A 26,216-nucleotide genomic window follows, 5' to 3' on the forward strand; every position below is an offset into this window, starting at 1 on the left:
AGATAATGTTTTTTTACAGTAAGTCTCTGATGCTACCAGGGGTTCATGTTCAAAAATAATGCTGTATCTGTGGACGGACTGAGTTTGTTCTTCCCAGTGGGACTGACTCCCACACTTCCAGAGTGAAGGTGAAATTCCTTTATAAAGGCTGTGGTTTCTAGTGGCAACAAGCTGCCTGTTTCCCTCTGATCCCTTCCTGTTTGAAGGCAGAGGGAGAAAAGAGCCAGAGGTCACGTGGAATCACAAGAGGTTGCACTTTAAAACGTGTCTGAGGGCCTTGTTTTAATGTTAAAGGATAACTTATTTATTTTCTAAATTTCTCTTAAAGCAGTTGTTAGATACCAATCAACTTGTCCCTGTCCCAAATTAGCTAATAAACCCCATGGTGATAGGTTACAGTCCCTTTTTGATAAAGTTAATCTTAAGCTAGTATAAGGTTTTAGCTGTCCACGTTTAAACAAATTCAGTGGACATATTGAAAGGTGTTTTTAAGTTTCCTTTCCCGTAACAGTATCCTCCTCCTGAGCACAAGTGGTGGAACGTTTTTTGTGGCATAGATTCAACAAATTGCTGTAAACATTCATTAGAAATTTTTCTTTATGTTGACATGATAGCCTCTCCAGTTGCTGCGGATTTGTCAGATGCACATCCATGATGCAAATCTCCACTTCCACCACATCCCATAGGTTCTCTGCTGGACTGAGATCTGTGACTGGGATAGCCATTCACGTACAGCAAACTCATTGTCATGTGCACAAAACCAGTTTGAGATGATTTGAGCTTTGAGACATGGCAAGTTGTCCTGCTGAAAACAGCCATGAAAAGATTGGTACGCTGGTTATACATAGACATTTTTAGCAGCAATACTCAGGTAGTGGTGCTTCAGCAATGCTAGATTGGCATTAAGGGGCCCAAAGTATGTCAAAAAATGATACCACTGATAAAAGCCAGGACTGATGCCTGGTTTAATGTTGTTTACATCAGATTCTTACCCTACCGTGTGAATGTCACAGCAGAAATCAAGAGTCATCAGACCAGGCATTTTGGTGAACCATTGTTTAAAGCAGTCTGATCATTTTTTTTCTCGGAGAACTGCCACTCACTGGATTTTTTTTAATGATCATTCTCTATAAACTCGAAAAATGGTTATGAGGGAGTTTCTGAAATGCTCAAACCAACCTATTGGGCACATCCAGGCTGCGTTCAAAGTCACTTAAATCACCTTTCTTACGCATTCTGATTCTTATGTTTGAAGTTGAACAACATAAGACAAGTCCGTATGTCCAATATGGCCTATCTAGGTCTGGACACTCTTTAAAAAAACACACCTAATCTCAAGAGGTTCAGTTCATGGTTAAATAAGTGTTAATAAATAAAATATGGATGTTTTCCCCCCTTCTCTTCATTTTAGTTTGTTTACGTCTTCTTGAATTTAGATGGCAATCATTACAAGCTTTCGTGTTAAGTTTTGAAGGTTAGGTGGGCTTTCATCTTTCAGCTTAAGTCTCCTCCTACAGTGTAAACTTAATATTGTTGACCCACAGTCTACGTGCGGAGCCTGATGTCATGGTCAGAGTAAAAGATTCAAAGCCACGGCTTATATATGCTGATCCCCAATAACACCTCTAGTGGGCTAAAGGGTGTCTGGTTACCCGGGGCCAGAGATTTGCCTTAAGATGTGTAATAACGCAAATGGTTTCTGAATGCATAAAATTGCTCTCAGCTGTAGTGAGATGCCCTACACACTGATGACCTGGTAGATTTAGCTCTTCAGTTGCACAAAGTGTGCATTGATCCTGACATGCATTCCCCTTACCATTCCTTATGGGTGTGCGCCTTTAACACAGCCTCTGGTATGAGATTTCAGGTCATGTGTAGGTGGTTTCCAGCCTGTTGACAGCTGATGACGACCTGCCAGAGCTGAGGAAATAGGAGACATGTTGGGCAAGTTGAATGTATTACTACTGTTAAACACCTATCAGGTTAGAAAGTGAAGGCCATATTATAGGGCTTGAAATGTTTTACATATATTGGAAACCGTCTTATGACAACATCTGTCTTATTAGTAAACAGCAAGAGAATGAGCTCCTCAGTACCTATACTGGTTAGACACACCGGTGTTGTAGTAAATATCAGTGTGACTATCAGTGCCATGGGTGCTGTAAATAATTCATTCAGGCACTTGTTGTGGTGTTGAACACAGATGCAGAGGTGTCCCTTAAACAAGGCTTCCTCAGTATACCTATGACATCATCCAGCATAATGTTAAACCAGCAACCTGATCATGACTTGCTGCTCATCTTCAATTTTCTTCCACATCACTGCTTTGCTGCCTAGATTTGTTCATTGGCTAGCGTGGTTGTGTAAGCTATACCTCAGAGTATAAATGGTATTTATGGCCCCGTACAGTCACAAAAGACCAACATAATGGCTCCCCTGTTCTTTGCTGTTCTTTTTATTTGTAGCTTTCCGCCTCACAACCTGTTACATGCTCGACTATTACCCGAATACCACCTGCTGTCTGTCTTGTTCCCGTTGTGTGTGTGTGTGTGTGCGAATGCATGTGTTGGAGGTTTTCTTTTAACATTTTTTTTTTTCATTTATTTTTGATAAGAGTCAGTTTGGTAACAAAGGGTTTTGTCTTTAGAAGATATAAAATCTGCTATATTGGAGGTATTAAGGTAGATTATGAAGTACACTCAATTTGGCTTTTTTTTTTTTTAGCATTCATTACATATTTGTGAGTAGTGTGTAAAGATTACGTTAATTCAGTTCAATTTTATTTATGCAGCGCCACATCACAACAACAGTTGCCTGAAGCTGCTTTATGACCATTAATTCAGATACAAGGTGCCATTGTCCAGTGACAGCCTCTTGTGTCATTAAGTAAACAGATAGTAACAGCAGTAACAGATGATTGCACATCTTCCGGTTTGTCCTGTTCCTGGAAAGCTGAGAACAACTTTGGCACCAGAGCCTCCCCAGGGTTTCATCTTGCACAATTGGGCGTTGTGTCTGCCTTTTTAATAGAACTACCTGCTGTACACCTTCTCATTTAGACACATTGTACTGAGCGCCTGGGTTGAACCTGACACGACCAGACGAAACACATCATGGATGCCTTTGATCCAGTCGGGCCCGTTCCACTGCCTGTGTAACCCTCTGTCTCTCTTTTCTCGCTTACACACTCTCTCTGTGTTGATACAAAGAGTTGTCTCTCTTATCACACTTTGTGCAGTTTGCTGAAGTCATCTCCTTCAGTGTCACAGCTGACACAACTGTGCTATTCTCTGCCACCCAACCACACACACATATGCACGCACACACGCACACATGAATAGAATAACGATTGTTCCTGTTTCCTGGCTATGCTGACATTATACAGCTGTTGAATGAGATCTGGTCCATTTTCCATCGGTCAAATGCATCACACACAAACACACATGTAGATACATCCACTTGTACCCAGTGTAATCCTTGCTATCTTTTTTTTCTTTTTCGTTGTCTTCCTTCTCTGTCTCTGTCTGATGCAAGCATGCACGCACATATTTGTCCACGCACGCAAACACAAACACCAAGCGAACTCTCTGGCCTAATTCCACTCTTATTGATGTGTGTCTGTCAGTGAAAGAGGCACAGCACAAAGAGCAGCAATGGGCCTGTATGTGTGAGCTCAGAGCGAACAAAGAGCGGTCTATTCCACGCCAGCTCTCAGACTCTTCTGGAAACACTGCATTTTCTTGTTTAAGCTATAGCCATATTTTGAGTCCACCAACTGTATGTTCAGCAATGAACAACAACATGGCTGCTTCAGTGTCAGTGAATGCAAGCCAGATTGACCTCTGCTTTGGGTTCTTCATGCACAATGTCCTGTTTAGGAACAAAATTTAATGGCAAAGTCCTCATTAAATGTCGATATTTCAATTATGGAGCTGTTGAAAAAAACATTTTTCTCACATTTTGCGTATTTGCAGATTGTCTGTTTTATCATTTAACTTTCTGTAGCTCTCAGTATTATCGCTCTTGAGCTCCAGCCCTTTTTAAATAATATTTTTGTGTAATAATAACAATAATGGGTATCATTTTTCGCAAACTGGTGGTGAATCTGTGTTAGAAAGTCATTTTGTCTGAATGATTCTGCAGCTGTTTTCTATCCAGAGCTTAAATGAACATTTACAGCACAGTATGTAATATATTGCCAAGCAGAGCAACTGAACAGAGAGAAAGAGAAACTTCAATAGAAGATTGTAGTTTTTTTATGTGTTTATCACAATATCTTTCATTTCTTAAAGTGATAAACTGAGTCAGGTTGAGCCAAGCCTCTTCCTCCATTTCTCCAGTTAAGCTGGCAAATGAGAAGAGGACAAATGGCAGCTCAGTTGACTGGTGTGAGACACAGTGCTGTGAACAAGAATGTGTGTGTGTATTTATGTGAGGGACTGAGTGAGGGTGACAGAGTTCCAGAGAGGCCATTGTTCATGTGGTGATTTGTGATTTACCTTTGGCAGCGTCGCAGAATCTCTGAGCAACATGCTGACTCACACAGGCTGCTGCCCCTGGTTGTCACTGACGCTGTTGATCACTGATAATCATTATTATGTGGTGAGCAATCAAAATACATATTTTCACAAACAATTTCTTGCAGTATCCTGGTCAGCATACAGTCATGAAATGAAGTAGCTTATGTCAGAAGAACACAGCTGCTTTTAAAGATCCATCTGGTGTTCGTATGTTCTCTCTTCTTAAAGGTAGATTGGCAAGGCTTGCTAAAACTGAACAAAGATGCAAGCATACACATCAAGTCTGACAATAAAGCGTTGTCCTCTAAAGACTCCTCAAAGAGGATTTGGTGTGATTATGAAACCGCAGGCAATCAAGAAAACACCCAATCCTGCAGTTGGGATCAGCCTGGGGATGAAGAAGGGGATTTATTAATATGGATGGATGGATGGATGGGTACCGGGGTGAAACAAGACTTCAGCTTCAGCTTCAGGATAGGATTAACTTTTATGCCTTTACTCGCAAGCTCTGAAAGAAATTTAATGCTTCATCATCAGTGATTCACACTTCCCTGTCGCTCACTGTGCCAGCGGACGATGCATGCGCGAATCTGTCTTCAAATATGCATGTATTATTGAGTACGGTGTACAGCTTATGCATAACTTGTCACCTTCTGTGAGAAACAGCTCAGGTGGTAAGCTTGGTTGCATAGAAAACAACATATTTCGAGCACGTCATCATGCATCTTTATTCAGTCTCATATTTAGTCTCATCATGGGAAGACTGTATCCACATGAGATCAGCTGAAGAAAGTTGTTTGTTAAGAACTGAATTCTATGATCAAATATTTATATTTTTTAATTTAGTAAGAGGTGTAAAGTTAATTATTCCCGGCAGGATTGGATATTGCAATCATTTGATATTATTATTTACTATGGAATGCGTGCCAGCGTAAAGATTGTAAGTACTAAATTTAAAGACCATAGTTAGCACAACCATATTATGAGTACTCAGGTGACTAAAATAAACCTGCTTAACACCTGTCTCACACTCTCTCACTCTCACTTTCTCTCTCTCTCTGGCAGGCAACAGTTGCACTTAACTGATTGGCACCATCCTATATCAACTCATAGCCTCCAAATTAATCATATTAGAACCCTGTGGCCTGAATCTGTCAGTTGAGCTAAGAGATAAGATTTAGGCAGAGAAAGTAAAAGCATCTGTGTGCATGCGTTTTACCTTGCTGAATTGAATGGAATGTTTTTATGTGCATGAATGCATCTTCTTTTGGCAGTGACAGTGTAGCTGTTGCAAGAACTGATATGACACTTGCATGTTGCTTCATCCTCCACCCCCTTCTGTCTGTTGTGAGATGTGTGTGAGTGAGTGTGTGTGCCTGTCTGATAAACCTTGCGTTATTCTTTATGGGCAGGCAGTGCAGCTAAAGGAATGATATAGTTTGGGTATATAGCTGTGCCTCCCCAGGGTTTTGAATGATCTAGACTTGCTTGCTTGTTTTGCTGTCCTTAATGGGAGCAGCTTTTCATGCTGCAGGGAGACTCAGGCTGCCTTCCCATCTATGAGGTGATCACTGATCAACCAATAAGGTTGCTCAGAAAGACTCCTTCTATTTTAGCAGGTGTCTTCTCTGTTATTTTGCCGATGGCTTGTATTGTGTCAGACGGCACAGGATTTCATGCACTCTGTGACACTACTCTATATGTTGTTTCTGCTGAGGAAATCCTTATCCCTCGATACTTCCTCAGGGCAAGGAGAGAATGCCTTTGGGGATTTGAAATTACTTCCTTGAGAACCACACAAACACATGCAAACATACAGTGTTTCCATGTGTTTGTGTCTTCTGTTCAGTGGAGCGTACATATTCACGGTAGCGGATTGGAATCAGGAAGCGGTGCTGATATTTCTTATAAGGTCAACGACTGATGATTGAAGTTCTGAATCTTAAAAATGATTCAATCTTTGGTCTTTTTCCATCTGTCCATCTTCCTCTTAGGTAACCCAGACGAGTGAGTCACATTAGAATGACAGTTTGGCTGATGGTAGGTGGGTTTTTCTTCTTCTGATGTTAGTCATCATCTTTTTTCCCCTTCTCTCACTCCTCTTTTCATCTCCTCCTTTTTTACTATTCTGATTGCATCCCATCCAGGCTGTTTATAATCTTAACATGCACACTTATTTAGTCTATATTTTTCGTCTTTTTGCCTCTTTTGTGTTATTTTAATTGTGCTAGTTTACCAAGATCCAGCTTAATTTACTTTATTCCTACCCAATAATTGATAATGACATATTGACATTGAAATAATATCAATTATTATCAAACACTGGAACAAAAATGTTAAGATGCAAATGTTGTGTATGTGAAAGTTAGGGTTTGCACCTGGATCTAGGTAACTTTTCATCCACTCATAATCCATCTCCTTTCTCTGTGTTAGACCAGAATGACCACTTGTTCCTGAGTCAAAGATGCATGCTCCCTTTTGGATCCCTCTGACCGCCAATGAGCTGATCCAACCCTCCCATCACAGTCCAATCACCACTTCCACTGTCCTCTGCTGATCTCTGCTGTTTTCTAGTCTTCTCCCCCTCAGTCAGTGATCTAGTCTGACCATCTGCATGCCTGACAGAGAGGAAGGGAGGCATTCGCAGGTTGTTTGATTGGACAGATTCTCTCTGCTATTCATGAAGAGTCAGCAGGACAATATGCAGCAGGGAGACAAAAGTCAAATGGCGCCAGAGGGGGTGGGACCCAGTTCAGGTTCTGTGACAAGGGGGTCACAAGGCTCAGGTTTGAAGAGGGCCTTTTCTGAGTCAGATCACCCTTCCTTGATTAAGATGAGCCAAAACGCCAGGGCGAGCATGGGGGTTCTTGGCCAGGGTTTGAAGCAGCTGTTCCAACAGCAGCGTAAACGTCTCTCCCTCTCTCGCTCCACCATCACTTCCTCATCATCCTCCTCATCTTCCTCTGTGGTGTCAGCATGTGGCACTTCCCCTTGTGCCCCTGAGGATGCCTCAGAGTCTTGTTGTCCTGACTCTGACATCTTCTCTGCTCCTATGGTTCCTTCTGCAGCTGGCCAGGGCTCAGCCGCTGCAGGCATGATGAGGCGTGGGACCAGCCTGCAGAGCCGGCGAAGTAAGGGTTCTGGGTCGGGATCTGGGAGTGGAGATCGTGATCCTCTTCTGAAAGGTAGCCCTCAAGCCCCGCAACGCCGCTACACCCATGATCCGCAGCAACATATTAGCCGCCCACGCTCCTCCTCCACCACCGATACCACACCCAGCAGCCCTGCCCCAGGATATTCCAGCGGCGATGCATTGCTGTCATCAGGTTACCAGTCCACAGAAGAGACAGACAGGGTAGGTGACAGGAGCCATTAATCATAATCATTACACAAGTTTATTGATGTGCCTCTGTTTTTCTATTCAGTAGTGTCAGACCTCATTTGTCAGTGAACTGTCAAACAAAAGCTGAGGTTCATTTTGCTGCTAATGTAAATTTTCCTGCTGTTCAACAGTGAACGCTCTGAGATGGGCCTGCTCTGTGTCATTACTGCTGTTGGATTTTCCCAATGCTGACTATTGTTCTAGTAAAATTGAGCTATTATTCAAGGCATGCACACACATGTAGAGTGTATATAGAACGGTGTACTCCAAGGTCTGGCTAACTTTACTATCAAGAGAGACATTTTTGAGCAACTTTTGACATATTATAATAAAGGTGGCAGCCTATTAAATATAAATTAGCCCATCAAACTCAGTAATAGGAATAAATAATTAAAATCTTTTACCACATGTGATCACTCTGCAGTGGGCTGTTGCATGCATGCATTTTTAATTTAAGAATATAATAACATATGTTGTGTTGCATGTCTAAAGCATCAAAAAAGGTTTACTTATTTATTACCAACAAAACTGAACAATATCATGTATTTTTTAGCCAAGAGTCAACCTTTAAAGAAGAGTGACTATAAAGATATTATGGCCACTGTGAATCCTACCACTCGTATTTTAATATCCATAGTTTATTCTCCTCCCACTGAGACCTCTGAGTTTGTCCTCTCCCTGGATGTGAAGCATTTGACCATGTAGAGTGGGAGTATCTATACACAAACTTAGAATAAAATTACATTTTGGGTCAAAATTGGATAAAATTGCTATATCTCCCCATATGGAAAAGATACATATAAATCTTATAAAGTTTGTATCTGTCTTGTGTGAAACTTGTATGAAAAGCATACAAGAGTGAAAACAGATATAAGATCCCTTGAAAAATTATTGTTTTGGATACTTACTAAAACAATATATGAAAGTAATGAGAAAGTGGCCACTTTCATGAGTAAATCACATAAGTTTTTACTATTTCTTTTCCATATGGGTCTCCCCTTCAGTCCATCTTTGATAAGAAAAAAAAGCCACGTCCAGTTGTAATTTTGACTAAATTCCAGCCACAGAGGCAGTGAAAGCGAATTAATCTGTCCACGTATTGTTTGGAGTTCATATGTAAACTGACTTGAGGTTGCTGAAGTCATTTAATTGTATATAAATCTATGGCAGCCATGACAATTGAGGGTCATCAAAGTTAAAAGAATAAGACAATCAGGCCACAGACATATTAAGTGTTTCTTTAAAATCCTTGTATTGGCTGCACATTTTTGCAGTCACTTAAATGATGAATAAAAGTTCAAATGTTGAAAAAAAAAATCCAATTAATTTCCATGTTCATATTTCTCAGTTAAAAAAATCTAAACCAAAGTGAGCCACAAGAGGTGGACAAAAGAGCTGCATGAGCTCCAGACAAGCAGGTTCTCCACCGCTGGTGTAGTCAGTGTTGAAATATAGGCTCAGGATTAACAATAGACACATGCCCATATGAACACAACTAGAGGTGTAGCTTGTTTTAATTTAATTATAAAAAATCCTTTTCTATCATGCATCCACTTGAAGTAATAAAGGTCATAATCCAGCCTTTGGAAAGTATTTATACAAAGAACAAAAGTATATCTGAAAATATCATTATGTGATGCAGATTATGTAAGTATCCTCTAAAATGGGACTATTTTATGACCTGTTTGCCTCTTTGTCTTACAGCAATATAATAACTTCAAATAAACCTATAGGAATAAAGACTACTAGACTTTGTTATTCCTTTTCACTGAATGTACATGACAAAAGGTTAAGACAGCTTTCTACTTTCTGTCTTAAATAACTTCATTAGGTTGCCACCTGGATTGCTAAGCAATAAACAAAAGTTAAATCACTTTCCAACCTTATTACTGTGCTGTCTTTAAGTTCATTCACAAAAGTACTGTAAGGTGTGGCTTTTTTGAGGATTGCATGAGGAAAGGAAGACTAATAATTGCTGCAATTCAGTAGTTACCAGCTTCAAAATTCACCTATTAAGTAAAACTTGTGTAATAGATTTGCAATATTTTGATTGCTCTGTAACTGGATCATTAAGGGTAGACTGATGTGACATTTCTGCAGTGTCTGTTTCTTAAACTTTTTCACTTTTCTATTCCACAAAAAAGGCGATGTTCAATGACCACGAAATCTCAACCCCTAACTTGTATGTTAATTACACTGACATTGCTCATTGCTTTGTTTTGTTGCTTTTTTGTGGTGCAAAAAGAAACAAAAAACTGCAGACCCCACAATGTGTAAGCCATTGATATTCGTTTTTCTTTTTCTTTATTTGCTTGTTTTCAGCCATTTAGCTGCCGTTTCTTAATGGAAGTGCTTTTATCTTCCTACGTAATTTGCTTGTAAAAGTTGACCGTAAGTTCTGACTTTAACCACCTTTGGTGTTCCTGACTCCAGTTGTTTCTCATTACCACTAGAGGGCGCTGTTAGATCAGCCTTCCTGCTGTGAGCAGCACTGGGCTTGGTTCATGTGTTGGGAGTGTTTGCTTTATGAGCTCATGTTTGTTGTAGACCAGACTGATCCTTTTGGATAATGAAGTAAGCCATGCCAAGAAAAAGCATCAATGTGTCATAGACAGAAGGACGTCTGGCTATCTGGCTTTTAAGCCAGTGGTGGGGAGTAAGTCTAGGCCAGTGGGCCTTGATATCCACATTAAGCAGCAGGCTATAATGTGTGAGCTAAATTTAGTAAAGCCCTCTCCTCTTTCTTCATCTGTAAAACCAAGTATACTTCATTCCTGCATGAATGACCTCACCTTGAGTGACAGAGCAAGGCTGAGAGCCAGTCATCTGTGCTCCATTAGTCTTGCTGCTATGATGGACGACCATCAACCTTTCTGAGTTCTGCTGCTTGACCTTGGCAGAGGTTATAACCTGTCTGGCTCTTCTCTTAACTACCATCATAGTCATGTCTCCACACTACAACACAGCAATGCAATTAAGGTTATCGAGCGGTCGCCGTGGTTACCCTGAAACTTGCTTTCTTGGGACTACGCCCTGCTTAGGTTGTCATAGTAACAGCATGGTTGACCTTGGAGGTGTGTGAGGTCTGCTGCTAGTGGAGGTTGAGTGTTGCATCAAGAATGATGGATGTTCGGTGAACGATCAATTTTCTTCATTGATCGTCGCACTTCTTTTTTCTTTCTTGCTTTCTCCCTTTCTGAACATCCCCCCCCCCCCCCTCGTCCCTCATTATTCCTCTGTCTTTCCCTCCCTGTCCCCCTCCTCTGTCCCTGGAGAGAGTTAATACAGATAGTCAGCTGGTCCCTCCTCCTTCTCCTCCTCCTCCTCTCCAATCTCCCCCTCCTTCCTCTCATCCTCTGCCACCACCTTCGCTTCACCCCACCCTTCAGCCTACTGACAGGAAGCAGGAGGCAACCTTGCCTTGTCCTAGATGAGTGAGAGCTGTGTGTGAATCACTCCTGTGTTCAGAAGAGGATGTGGAGGGTTGTGTGCATGTGTGAACGTAAGACCTCATTTCATCTGCGTTCCAGATTCTCTGAGTGTGTGTGTGTGTGTGTGTATTTATTGAATATTCTTTGTGTATAGACAGCCATGTGGTGTGAGTATTTTGTCTGAGTGACTGTATCTTGTGAGAGAAAGAGATTTGCTCAGGGGATCACTGTGAATATGAGTAGAGGGCAACACGGCTGAGCTGTTATTATCTCCTTTTGCTCTCCCTCCCTTTTTTTCACCCCCCTCCCCACTTGTGTTTGCATAGTAGATGACTAGAGCGGTGTGGACTACAAATGTGTGTGCACATGGATCTTTGGAGAGGATGGTAGCATGTGTGCCTTTGGCGTGAGTGTGGAGTGTACTATGTGAGGCGGTGTGTACTTTGGTAGGATATCAGCAGAGAGGAGTAGAACAGGGGATCCAGCTGTGGGTCCGTCACTCAGGCAGTCAGGATGGTGCAGCGCTTCAGTCTTCGTAGACAGTACTCCAAGGTAAGCTTAAACACACTTGGCTTGTCACTAAAACCACGTGTCTTCCTGTCTCCATGCTACAGATCCATTTACAGCTGAAGCCCGGTTTGTATTACATTTTTGCTGCCAGCCTTGTATTATCTCTGTAATACTTGTGTCATGCATTACCATTTTTCCATCTCTCTTCCTTTCTTTATCTTCCTGCTATTTGATAATATGCCAGAAACTGGGGATTCTTTGAGTTTGGTTCAGAAGAGCAGTCAAAATGAACAAACTGACTCTGTTATCATGTGCAGAGGCAGTTCATGATTAAGTATAAAGCACTGTTTGCTCACTTCTTTGATACCAGCAGTCTTTACAGTAAACTGATTTTCTTTTGATCCTTCATTCCCTGTTAAGCAATTCAGTCATCAGTGTGATCAGTGATCAGTGTTTGCACTTTATCTTCGCTCTTGTTAAACAGTAACTCATTCTCCAGTGGTGAGATTGGTAGCATGAAGTCGACTGGCGCCATTACAGAGGGACGTAATTATTGGTAAATGTTGTGTTTGATTATTGCTTATTAGGGAGCATTTATGACTCACTTACAATAACACTCTGTTGGCTGTGCTCTAAAACTGACTATGGGTTTAATGTATCTCTCCCCTGATGCCAGTGTTGTTAAACTGAGTAGAAGGCTTGTGTTGGAAATCAGCAGCAGGTCCGTTAAAAGCCTGCTGTTCTGCAGGTGGTGCTCAGCCTGTGAGCTATAATTACAATTAACTGCTGATTAATTGATTGACTGATTACACCCATACTATTTGTTCTTAACACCATGTTATAAGGCTGTCAGATGCTCATGTGCTAAGAAATGTCAGTGTGTACATGCGCAAATGCTCCGGGCAGACAGATGCACGGTGTCACTTTTAGAAAGACTAGAACCCAGAGTGATAGAGTATAATCTGGTCTACATCCTATTCAAAGAGAGACAAAGTGATAGAGTAGGAGTAAAAAGATATAGAACGTGAAAGGCTACAAGGTGCGAAATGCTCAGCTTCAGGAAGGCTGACTCATTTTGGACAGGAGATGGTGAGGGACAGCCGAGTAGACTCTGGTGTGATATGAGCTACTGAGAAGAAATAAAAACACCAGCCAAACCTTAAGGCTACTTCTCTCACACTAAGAGTTTTGTATCTGAGAGAGATGAAGCAGTCTTTGTCTTGGGAGATCATAATCTCCTCCAGGGCCTGTCTGCGAATGCTCACTATCCGCATCCCATCCAAAAGTGGGCTGTCGGGAAATACTGTAAAGGAAAGAGGTCGGGTAGGTGACCCCTTCTCTTTCCCTTAAGCCACATCTCCACATGCACACCTGTGTTCCTGTTCATCCTTTGTCTTCTGTTGTTTATCTTTTTATTTTGGCATGCTGTGCTCTGTAGAAAAGCCCCAAATCTGCACAGTTTTATAATTTGCTGATTCAAACTGAAAATGCACTCAAATGTGTGTTTTGTTATAGCTGTATCGTAAGATAGGATGTACTTTTTTTTGGTAAGTTATTTAGTTATTAAATGGTTTAAATTAGCTTATTATATTAAATTGAGTATATTTTACATTTGTTTTGAATTTAATACAAAAATTTTGATCCCGTCGTAATAATCAGTAACAATTTGACTGAAAACTAAACATGAATCTCAGAATATATGCAGCTCTTTTGCCTTAGTGACAACATTTTCTCAGGCTGGCAGGGACACTGTGAGCTTGTTGATAAATGTTTTCCTAACATGATATGACAGTGTTGTCTTGTCTGTCTTTCTCAGTCTCATCCTATCCATCCATTTTAGCCACTTGAAGGTCGCTGGGGGGCTGAAGCCTATCCCAGCTGTCACGGGGTGAAAGGTGGGGTACACCCTGGTCAGATCACCACTATATCATAGGGCCAACACACACAGATAGACAATTACACCAGTTTACTTAACATACATGTCTTTAGGCTATGGTAGGAATCCGGAGTACCCAGAGAGAACCGGGAACAGGGAGTACATGGAAACTCCACACAGAACAGCCCAGCTGGCTGGTGGATTTGAACCCAGCCAGACCACCAGACCTTTGCTAATCTCTGCAGCACTGTCCCCATGTGCTCAGATAAATATTTAGTGGGGTTAAGGTCCAGTGTCCTTGATTTTCCTGGCTTTATTTAATTGTTACAACGCGTTGAGTCATGTTAGCCTTCATAATCATGTTGTATGAATCTTTCTCTAAAAAGATGGATGCACCCGGGGAATGTAGCATCTCTGAAGCACAGGTTGCTCTTTCTACTAATCAAATTGTCATTGATTGAGTCATGTAATCAGCTCCAGACTAAAACGCCCCAACAGTGATTCTTTATGTATTGATAGTATCATTGTCTCTCATTAAATCTACCAGTATCACCTTTTCCATTCAAACACTGTGAAATGCAGGCATGTTTTAGCATGAGGTTTTGCTATTTCTTTTTTTTTTTTTTTTTTACTCTCCTGAGATATAGTTTAGAGATAGCTGCTCCTGCTCTGAGCTTCTTTTGTTGTTGAGTCTATAGTATCTAGTATATATAGCTTCTTCAATATGATAAGAGACAAATTGGTCTCTGACTAGCAGCCAGTGTAGGAATCCTAATATGGGAGATACGTGGTACATGATGAATCCATCTAGATGTCTGATGACTCTATAGTTTTTGGATGCATTGGTTGGAGGATGTGTTGCAATACCTGCCCACCAACTGCAGTATCTTAGGGTGGTGGGCAGCTCTGGGGACTGGTGCGAACTGAACTGTCTGCAACTTAGCGTCACAAAATAACAAACCTGAGGGTTGGTTGGAGATCCAAAAAGTCTCCATTACTGCTCTTTTAATAATGAAAGAGTTCATTCTTTTCTTTGTGGATAATCTGGTCCTTCTGTAGTCTATAGGCCACATGTGCTAAAATCTGAGGGTGAATAATTATTGGCTTTTTAAATCTTTTAAGTTTTTAAACAGTGTTTTTATTCCTGATCTCCTAAAGATTCCATTTTTTAAAACACTGAGTGTTGTAGCCAGTTTCAGTGTGTTTTCTGTGGTCAGGTTGTTAATGATGTCTGGCAAAGAATAGATGTTTATGTAATAGCTTCATTTGGGCTCCCGGGTCACATTCAGCCTATTCAAGGAAGTCGCAAATGCACTGATTGAATAGAGGAAGTGACAGATTTTCATCTATATGTGGATCTCTCTGTTTGTGGTCATATACGTCTTTTACTCTTTCTGTGCTGTCTTTCTTTTGAACCTTTCATTTAGTGCACCTGAAATTTGTAAGTGTTTAAAAATTCAAATTAAACTCCTATGTCTTTTTTTTCAAACATTTTATTACTGCTAAAACAAGTCTAACAATTATTTGTTTTCTGTTAATTAGCTTCTTAAATCAAAAGTAGTCATCAAAATTAAACTAATTGAAAAATCCATAGCAGCTACTCGCTTTCACACTTCAATTATGCATTTATGATTGGTAATTTTAACAGTTGCCCCTAATAGGACTGCTTTTTAGAAAGTGTTTGTTAAAAGCAATGACTTGTTAAAGAAGGGTTTGAGTTTTGTGTGTTGCTGTGGCAGTGTTTAAGAGAAAAGCAGAGGGGAGAAGTGTCGGTGGAAGGAACCGAACTTCACCTGGTCCCCCGAGGCTTGTTCTGTCCCTGCTACTTTAACATCCCCATCACTGCACTCCCATCGTCTCTCACCTCCTCAGGCTATTGGCTGTGTGTTGATGAAAGCGTTTTTGACCTTTGCATCAGGACAGAACAGCTCATCCTAGAACTATTTTAGTGACATTGAGTTTTTTTGAAATCGGCAAAAGACAAGCATGATGTCTCGCTTACCCAGAGTGCTGATGCAAATGAATGGTAAAGTCTTAACAAACCCCTGCCACAGCAGATTGCCCTTTAGTCACATAAAGACAGAAACAGAAGCAGGCAGTCAGACTCGTGTATAATCAAACAACTGAGTTTCGATTGACTTTTAGCAAAGAGAGAGAGCGCGTGTGTGTGTTTGTGTGTGTGTGGAGGCAGGGGAGAGCCACGGGGATGATGAAGCATGTGCTCTTAGTACACACTGGAGGTGATCTCATCTCAGCCTGTTCACTAACCACCAGCCTGTAGCAAATTTTGTTTTCAGGCTCTATCTGTGTGTTTGTGTGTGTGCTGTCAGTGCACCATCACGACTATGTGGTTGTTGACTGAAATTAGGATGCAGCATAAAGCAATCAGTTGGCAGCTTGTGATGTTGTTGACTTTCGGGCAGACACTGAAATTGTTCTCAAATGCTTCTGTCTTCCTTAACTTTCCCCTCCTAGCATTGTAGGGGAAAGTCATCTCTCACTCTCACTCTTCTTTTTTTGCTTATCTATGAAAACAAAGTCTTCTCTTTTGTTCATGTAAGTGTGTAAATATTGCCTTGTCTACTTTTTCTGAGACCATTGAGTTCAACTAAAACATCAGTGATGTGTTTCTGTCGTGGTTGATTTAAATTCTACACTGTGGCTGATCATTGATCACCTAAGCAAACACTAATATCAACAGTGGATTTAATACAATGGATGCTCTGTTCTTTATCACATCTTGTTTTGAGCTCTCTCATTACTTGTATTACTTGCTTGCTGTGACTTTTGTGTGTCTGTGCAAGTATTTGATGTGTTTGCTCAAATAAGCATCCAATTTAGTCAAGTTCTTCACCACTACGAGACACCAGAACATTTTCAGTGCTTTACTTGGCTGATAAATGTAATTCTTTGGCAAGATATTTACCCATCTGGTGTTTTGGTGTTTCCAGAGATTGCAGTAAGGTCTCCCCCACTTCTTGACACTTTGGCAAATTTGGAGTCTATAATGACCTGCCAACCAGTAAGTGTTATGACATATCATACCCTATCCCACGTGGATGCTTTGTAAAGATTACTGGTAGAAGTAATGAAGTATGATTATTGTGAGAAGAATTTGTGTCCAATTTTTGCAGCACAGTATGAGGTAAGGTCACCATTTCAAATTTAGCCAAAGATATATTTAGAGATATTTCAAACTGTCATCTTGGACTGCCCAAAGTCATGCAATACACGTGTCCGTTTGCGGATGTGTGGGCAAATGTTCTACATTAATTTGATTTCTCCTTTTATGCAACTACCTGTAGTTCTCTATTTATCTTTCAGACTCTGAGATTTCTCCACTTGTGGGAAATCTCATGCGGTTTCCTCCAGCATCTAAAATTAAACCTGAAGTTTCCTTGCTGAACAAGCATGTGAATCTGCTACACTGCTTGTTACTCATGTGTCACACTTCCTCAGCAGCTTTTCTGACTTCACTGTTTTGATCTCCACACCCCCTTTACCTTGTCACTGTTTTCCTTGTTTCATGTCTTAGAGGCAGTCCTTCTTAAGCGCTCACTCTCTCGGGCTTCCTCTCATCTGTGTCCAGTGCTCAGACAGTGTAGCCAGTTACCCGTCTCCATAGTAACAGGGTGATGTTCAAAGAGGTTTGCAGCAGCTTTGCTCAGCTGAATGCTTGCAGGTTTGCTGTCAGATCTCGCAGCCACCTCATCTGCTTGAGTAGTGCAATAACACCTTCCTAGAGGAGAGAGAAGTGCTTCCTAAAATTAGACTCCTGTGCAGTTTTCCAGATCTTCCAATCTAATGTTGTACACTATGTAAATAAGCACTTTCTTGTCATGTGGAATGGCATCATATCGCTTGTTCGCTTATTGCTTATGACTATTTCCTGTTTTCATTCTCTTTTAATGTAAAGTTGGAATTTGGCAGTTAGAATAAATTACTTGTATTAGGCAATTTACCAGACCCCAGCTGGAGTTCTTTACAGTAAATGTCTAACTCTAGAGTAGATTTCGTGCTTAGGCTTTAGTATGCAATGTGTGCATACATATGCACTGTGTGTGTGTGTGTGTGTGTGTGTGTGTGTGTGTGTGTTTCTGTGTTTTCCTTTGTGTGTGCTTGAACTCTACACCTCTCTGTTTGTGTTCCCTTTGAAGCATATCCTCAACCTGTTTAATTAAGCTCTTGAATATTCATGTAGTTGTACATATAGGCCAACGCCTTTTTTCCGGTCCTGCATGCTGTTAGTATTCACAACACTAGTCTGGCACTCATGCTCACAGCAAAGGTTAACAGTTAATGAATAAAAAGTCATTTTATGTGTGAAATTCTTGTTGAAACGTCCCTCCAGATGTTATGGTGTGAAAGGAAGAAAACAGGAAAGACCTCTGTGTTGAGCTGGGGTAGGGGAATGTTTGAAACACTGATGCAATGGTGTATGGGTAAAGGTCGATGTTGATCAGAAAGATGGATAGACTTTTGGAGAAAAGAAGAAAATCTCTGAGGTTCTTTTTTTTTCTCTCAGTTCCCTCTTAGTTTTCTAATCTGGGTCTGAATGAGGAAGAAGCCTGCTGTGCCTTCTTTGCCTATTCTATTAATAGACAACTGTCTGAACCAGTGTTAACCAAGTTCACTTTCAAGTGTGTCTGAATGATGTTATTTATCTATAACCCCCCCCCCCCCCCCCCAGAAATATATATTTATGCAATTTTTAAGGTTTCCATAATCTTGTGTGTTACTAGACCTCTTTGTCTCTTGTGAGAAAGACGCAGTTGAAAGTAGCTTTTGTTAGACCTCTTTATTAGAGCTTTTCCAAAGATGAATTGCATTTTTATGTTTAATTATGTGGTTGCTTGAGTACACCGCCACCCCCTCTTAAAATAATATGATTTAACTTTAACCATATTTAAAAAAAAAAAAAAAAAAAGTTTTAATTGGGTGTCTGTGCATGAGGTCGCGTGCATATATGTGCACATGTCAGCAAGAAGTCTCCGTGGGTCATCGTTTGTGTATTTATTTTGGTCCTGCAGCTGGTCCTTCCTCTTTGGCCTCGTGTGAGTATATGTGACACTAGTGTGGGCACGCATGTGTGTCTTTGTTGTTTTCTCAGCCGTTCCAAGGTTGCTACATACTTGGTCAGTCACTCGCTGAGAATATTTGGGTCAACCTTAACCTACATGTCTGTTCCCCGGACACCGTCCCCTGTCCCAGTCCATCTTTAGTTTGCACACTGCTTGCTTTCATTTATCCAGCTGCCAGTATTAGCTCTGAATTTGATTTCCTTCAGCTTGGTCGTCAAAATAAACTAGCTGCATCTATCTGATGAAGTGTTTTCTTTAGTTTTCTGCTCCTTATTCAGATAGACCAGCGGATTGTTTTCAAAGGGAAATTGCTCATTCTGAGAGATGGAGAGCAGAGAAACAGACTAAGAGAGGTCGTGCTCTGCATCCCTGCCACTCCCTGTGCAGTCTATATCATTCGCCTGACTCTGTTGAATTATGGATGAAACTATTTATCGCTGAGCTCAGCTCTGCTCCACTGACCCACTTGCACACACATTTCAAATCTGGTCAGAATCTCTCGGGAAATCTCATCATATTTTCCTTTTTACTAATAACCAGAGCCATTCCTCTCATTCTCATGTGTGTCAATTTGTAGCAATCCCAGGAATCTCCATTTTCTCACTGTCCACCTCTTACAAGGTCTCCCGTCTGTACTGGACATCACATCATTGAAATGAGTTGTGTTTTTTGTGTCAAGAGAGAGTTTATATTGAATTTGATTGTGGTTGCCTTTTCCTCCTCATTGATATAGACACATCTTTAATTTTCTGGCAATATCTCCTCTCTAGATCTCCTGTCTTGTAAATTAATATAGGCAATTACATTATTTCTACTTTCCATCTCCATGACATGTCCCTCCTTCATCTCTGTTCATATTATCAGCCAACAAGTCATCTGTGTGCTTTGATGTTACTCACTAATCAGAGCTGAATTGTGCTACAACAAAGGCCTGCACGTCTGTCAGCAGGACAAGTGATAGCGGAAGAATGCAATAAAAATACAACAAAACCTTGAGTTTATTGACAGGAAACCTGTCAGGAAATGAAATACCAGACAAAGCACTAACACAGGGGACAGCAGTCGACACACATCATGTAGCATCGTTGTGCTTTAGCTCCCCCTTGTGGATAATAAGCAATACTACTCATTGAGTAGTTGGTTGTGTAAATTTGTGAGATTCTCTTATAGTTTTATGTTTTGAGCTCTTGATCTCAATAGCAGCAGAAACTAATTTATTAAACCAGGTATTATTTATTAAAATGTAGACCTATGTTGAATATGTCAGATAATACGGGGCATCAATCTTTAATGAGAGCAGGTAGAGTAGCAATGGCAGGAAAGGGGCAGACAGAGCTGTTATAAATTATGGTTGTATTGAATCACTTAAATGGAACTGGGCCATCATTAACTTAATAAATGGCACATGTAAGTAAAAAAAAAAAAAAGTTAAATTTTCACCAAAGAAACCCAAGCAGTGTATTTCCTGAGTCACAAAAATTATGTTTGTGTGACTCAGGATAATGCATGCATAACATGCACGCAAACGTATTGCTTGATTGCGTGCATATGTTGTGAAATTAGTCTCAGTACACAAGATACCCAGAGCCACCAAACTTTGTTTTTCAAGATAGTCTTAATCTGGAAACAAGAGAAGAAGATTTTCATTAGATTTAGCTGCCCTGTAACGACATGAGCTTCCTACTAGACAAGTGCCTCTACTCATTATCTGTCTTCCTGTTATGAAATCGGCTGCTTCTTAGTGGAGGCTTGCAAAACTTCTGAAACAGTACCCAGAGGCCAGACCATCCAATAAGTCTGCTTAAAAGTGAGTAGTGAGATTAACACAGAGGCAAAAAGTGAGAAGAGGCCAGACTAAATAATCCTCCAGGGCCAAAAAGCTGGGACTGCTTGTTCTGGATTCTTCATCTTCCTGCTTATGAATAGGCTGGCTGTGTTTGGGCTTACATACTGCCCCATGGTACCGAACATTGTGCAGCATCCTGCCAGACTAAGTCTGCATTTTGGGTCGGTGCCCTTTCTGTTCCACGTTGCATAACCAGGATGACTGAGTATAAACAGAAGCAGGGCCAATAAATGCCAGCTACCACCAATAGACCAACACCGTGTCTCCCCATGAACCCACTCTTATGTTTTCCTGCACGTATACGCACACTGCTTTCCTGTGTACACTTTGACACATCCATTACTCACATCACAGCATCACATCCACATTCAGACTTAGAAACTTAATGGAAAACCAAAAAAACAACAAAAAGGTTCAGGTGCTACAACATACAGGCCTTTTGAGGCTGTTACAATACAGATATTTAAGCCTTTTATGAAACTGTATGGCTGCTGTGTTGACATTAATGATGTCTACATGACTTCGAAACCATTGTGTGTAGTTCTGTACTGCAGTTTTTTGTTACATATTAGCTGAATAATAGACAGTTATTGGCTACGTCTGTACTAGGCTGATATCAGCCCGTGTAACGGCCTCACCCACTTTATGAGGCTATCATTACTGCAGGTAAATGGGCATGCCATGTATATGTAGTTTTCCACGGCCTCTGCAGTAGGCCCTGAACAAGTGTGCTGGCCTGTGACTATTTTTATAGTATTTGTTTAGCAAAAAGTAGCTCCAGTGAAAATAAGGTAAAGTATATCAGTAGTTCAGGAAAGCGACTGTATACATTTATCTACGCGTGAAACCCTTCTAATGATTTGATTGAACCCACATCTAAAATCTGGTAATACTTAAATTCATTCTGAACACATGATTACTTGTCAGATGTCGAATGTTTTGCATTCACAGTTGTCAGTTTCAGCACAGGACATGATAACAGATAATTGTTTGGGTTGTTGTTATGGACATTTCTTTCTTTTCCTTCCTGTTTGGCTCTTGTCGAAGCCAGGAATTGGCTGGCTATGAAGATGTTTCACACTCTTGGATGCCACCAGCTATAAATGTCCATGTGTATAAAGTGCTCAGGGGTTTATGTAACTGCTAATAGGGCCATTGATTATACTGGAGCCTAGACTAGTGAGAACTGGACAGCCAGAGTTGGAAAGAGGGCTTTTTGTTATGGGGGAAGGTATTGTTGAAGAAAGCCAGAGGCCCGAGTCATGGTTATCTCCTCTTTTAGGCTTGAATTACCATCAGTCTGTGCAGACAAACCTCTCACTCTTCTGCCTTTATGTAACTGCTCATCTCCTGCCACCAGACCATACTACACAACTTACTGTCACATGGAGCGAGCTGTGGTGTTACCCCTGCATAAAAAAACTAACAACTTTTGTTTAATTCTGCAGTTAGATGCAAAATTTCAGGACAAATGCATCTAACTTGTTGCTCCAGTTATAAAAGCTCAAGGTTAAGGTTTGGAAGGGTTTTGCATTGTATTGTTAATCTTTGCATAACTTTCTGTTTATAAAACTTAGAGAATTTATCCTTTCCCAAACCACAGTCCAGTTACATCAGACCCAGTCTCTTCTTTGTCTCTTCTGGATTTTTCCAGAACTTTTTTTTGGCTGTGGAGCACAGACCTGGCTTTAATTCAGCGCTAAGCTCTGTCCTCTGAACGACACTTTCCATTATTATGGCCCTGTGCGCTGGCTGAGTAAACACATCCACACGAGTTGTTTTCTGTGTCTTTGTGTGTGATGTCATCAGCTCACAGCACTGTTAGTTCAAAACAGTATTTTTTTAAGAGAAAGAAAAATCCTTACTGTTAAACTCGTGTTTTTATTTTTTGATTAAAAATGTAAAAAAAGGACAATACAGATACATTTTACCAAGTTAGAGTAACAGCGGAGGTAATCAGACTTGAGCTTTAAGTGTCACCATAACAGGCGGTGTGGTTTATACCATCACAGTTGTTTTAGAGATAGTATAATATTTTTATATATTATATTCTCTGAAAGCGCATTTGAAACCTATACATTTTGCTGTTTAACTTAAAATATCTAATCACTTGGCAGCACTTCATTGCATTTTAGGGAGATAACCTGCTGAACTACAAAATGAGAACCAGAATAGAGAAGAATGGTAATTTAAGTTCATACAGGCTTACCAAAATTGGACAATAGAAGACTGCAAAAATAGCGTCTGGTCTGATGGGTCTCAATTTCTGCTGTGACATTTAGATGTTGAGGTTAGAATTTGGCGTAAACAACATGAAAGCATGGATCCATCCTGCCCTTTCAGTGGTACAGGGTGGCTGTGTAATTGCATGGGGGATATTTGCTAGTCACACTTTCAGTACCAGTTGAGCATAAACCACACAGCCTACCTGAGTAGGCTCAATTTAATAGAGCGCCTTTGGGATGTGAAGGCAGAGGGGGGTCCAGTGGCATACTGCACCTAATAAAGTGGCCGATGAATGTATGTTGATGACTTTATTACAGTGGTGGTGAGTTTCCTGCTGGTTTTGGCTAAAAACCAGTTAGAGGATGTCACAAATCAATCTATGTAGGAAAATCACTGATGTATCATAGTAGACTGAAGGTGTGTCATTGACTGGAAACGCATGCTTATTCTTTACTGACTTTAAACATCACCAGTTCAGCAGGTCTTTCCCCTTTTCTATATCTCTGCAATGCAGTTCTTTGTTATTTTTTTAACGTGAGTAATTGTACTGGGTCTAAATAAAACTTATTAATTCACATTCATTTCCAACTTTGCTCTTCAATGCACCATCCAGATGTCTCTTAGTGAACCTGATATATGCATATTAATCTTAACTCCTTAGTGGTAACCTAAAAAGTATTCGAACAAGTCAAAATAATATATAAATTATGTTTAATCTGACATGAAAATGTTAAGGATAAAGTTAAGGCTAAATATTCACCAATATGCAAAAGATGTATAATCTAAAATGAAGACAAAACTGTGTTTTGACACAAAATGGAATAAAATATTCTCTCTATTAGCTTTTGTGAGTTTCCTCTGAGTTTCAGTCAGCTTTGCTTTCAGTTTTTTCCCCCCAAAAAGCGATCCCATTGGTGCTTTATGGGATTTAGGTCAGGACTATGGGAAGGGGCATTTTAGAGCTTTTATTTTCTCCATGGTGAAATATTCTGTCACCACCTCTGTCACTTTCGTTTTTTCGCTTGATTTGGCTGATCCTTTGTTTAAGATTCAATCGAACATTTGTGATAAATACAGTTCAGCTAAAACAGTCACAGAAATGACTGTCAACTCTTTGTTTTATTACGTTTTAGTTGGTTTTCCCCTTGTAGCTTAAATTTTGGGTCATTCAACCATCTACTGCCTATCTGTGCAGAGTTAATCCTGGTTGTCTTTCTTATAGCTTATTCAGCATACTGCACTTTCTTTGAACCACTATTTGTTGATCCTGTTTCTAATCCTCTGTTAAATTAAATGGATCTTGTGATCTCTGAAGCAGTCCTTCCTGTTGTTTTTTTTTTTGGGGGGGGGGGGGACTCATAATCATGAGTCCAGTTTGCTGCTGGTCTTCATTGCTCTGCTTGTGTTCCTTCTGTTATACGTCAAGACCTCTGTTTTTGAACATTTTGACAATATACTGTGAAAAGTGGAAGATTAGGTTATTTTCTGGTCTGGTGAACAGAGTGGCCTTATTTTATAACACTATTTATTGCTTGATTCCTGAGCTCAGTGGGTTGTTTTTGCCCGTTTGTGGAGTTGTTTTTAATTAAATCCAGGGCACTTGTGGATGGAGATGGACAGAGTTAGTTGAAAAATCTGAACTTTTCCAAAAGAATTTTAATTTAAGAAGTAATGTTGTGCTTTTTACTTTAACAACCTGATTCATTAATTATTTACTTTTGGTGCCATTTTAATGTATTGTAAAGACATAATCCTTCTATTACTGTCTCAGTTAATGTGTAGCTACTAGTAATTAATTTCTGTCAATGTAAATAACACCTAAAGTGAGCCACAGCTGTTCTTTCTGTCCCCTAATTTTAGCCAGCTAATGTGGTGCTAATGAGGTATAGCTGCCTCTGAGGCTAGCGTCTCTATTTATTTCTGTTCCGGTGTCAGTCACTTGTCATGGCATGAGTGCACCACCACCTGTGATTTGTGTCATTGAAACTTTGCTATTTGTTGCATGTTGTTAATCCCACCAAAGTTTATGCTGAGTCACTGTGAAAGCTTGATCATTCCTGGATAGCCAAGAGTCGCTGAAGGCCATATTTGCCGTGCGAGAGAATTTGACTTCAGGCTGGAATGACACTGACAGTAGAGCAAAAAAATGTGTGCCATTTAATCACAACTGATGGGAAAACACCTGTCAGAAGTTCCAGTCATGGATTCCCCGAACAACTAAAGGGTTACGGTTAAGACGCCTCTAAGAAAATGTATCTGTACTTGTGCTCCCTGTAGTCTTGTTTTTAGAGGTTTTTACAAAGTGAGGATTCACCCATCTTTAAATTATTACTTTTTAAAGTTTGTTACTATTTGAAAAACTGCCAGGCTCAACTACTTAACTGGTAACTGGTAGTTAGCTGGTTAACATTTTACCCTAGTTAAAACTAGATTAACTGACAACACTACAGCAAACATTATTTGGTATTAGTAATCCAGATTTTTTAGCAAATCATTGTAAACTACTAAAGTAAGTTAATGCTAAGCCTTTGAGTGGGAGACCCCATTTCTTTGGGTAAAAGTTAAAGAGACGGTCAAAAGTATATACTGTTTGTCTGAATGGGAATTGTTGCCAGTAAAGGGAAAATATTATTATTCATGGCTCTACAGATGTGCAGATATAGTTTAACCTATTTTTTCTATATTTACATTTTCCAATGTAAAGCCTTGGCTCAAATTTGAAACCACAGATTCTGCCATGTGTCCCTTTTATTCAGTACTGGGGTCAAACATACACATCTCACAGCGAGTTGGACTTGTTCTTATATAAGCACTCTTCTCCCTAATTCCTACCCGCTCTCTTCCGGTCCCCAAACCTCTCCTGCTTTCCCATTAAACCCTGTATTCGCGCTCCTGTTGCCCTGCTCCTCCTGTCGGCTTGGGCACAGAAGTCTTCAGTTGCCCTCGTCCTGCCATACCACTCCACACCATTCCCCCTACACCCACTACTTCCAGTGCTTTTTCTTTCTTTTTTTCTACCTAATTGTACACCACAGTTTCATCATGACGCGAAAGACTCTGAGGCTCATAAAAAGGTGTTTGTAGTATATTTGGATGCCAATTTGTGCTTTAATGCAGTGAAAATGATCAACCTGAACGCAAAATTACAACTGTGTGCCGTCTCAGTTCTTCTGGACTGTTTACTAACAAACACTGTTTTGCACTCTAATTATGGCCATCCTCTCTATAAATTACCAATACTCCACTGTTTTGTAGCACAGGGACCCAATTATAGGCTTATATTTTTTGAATTGCAGCCTTGCGATGATCATACAACTGTATAATGTCAGTCCTTTCTTGTTGTT

At 40.4% G+C, this 26,216-nt stretch overlaps 1 protein-coding gene across 9 annotated transcripts in view; it reads left to right on the forward strand.

The window, feature by feature from the left end:
• Positions 1-26,216, forward strand: part of tmcc1a (transmembrane and coiled-coil domain family 1a) — a 46,328-nt gene that overhangs the window by 6,146 nt on the left and 13,966 nt on the right. For 2 of the 9 annotated variants that reach the window (XM_004546122.3, XM_004546123.4), the window contains exons 3-4: positions 6,515-6,560; positions 6,954-7,875. In XM_004546122.3, the coding sequence (XP_004546179.1) occupies positions 7,201-7,875 (675 nt within the window). In that variant the 5' untranslated portion in view covers positions 6,515-6,560; positions 6,954-7,200. Of the gene's footprint in view, positions 1-6,514; positions 6,565-6,589; positions 7,876-11,356; positions 11,886-26,216 lie in introns of those variants that run through there. The other 7 variants (XM_076878842.1, XM_024806419.2, XM_004546124.3 and 4 more) reach the window with 6 other exon arrangements.

This window comes from Maylandia zebra, linkage group LG20 (assembly GCF_041146795.1).
Source record: "Maylandia zebra isolate NMK-2024a linkage group LG20, Mzebra_GT3a, whole genome shotgun sequence".
NCBI lineage: Eukaryota > Metazoa > Chordata > Actinopteri > Cichliformes > Cichlidae > Maylandia > Maylandia zebra.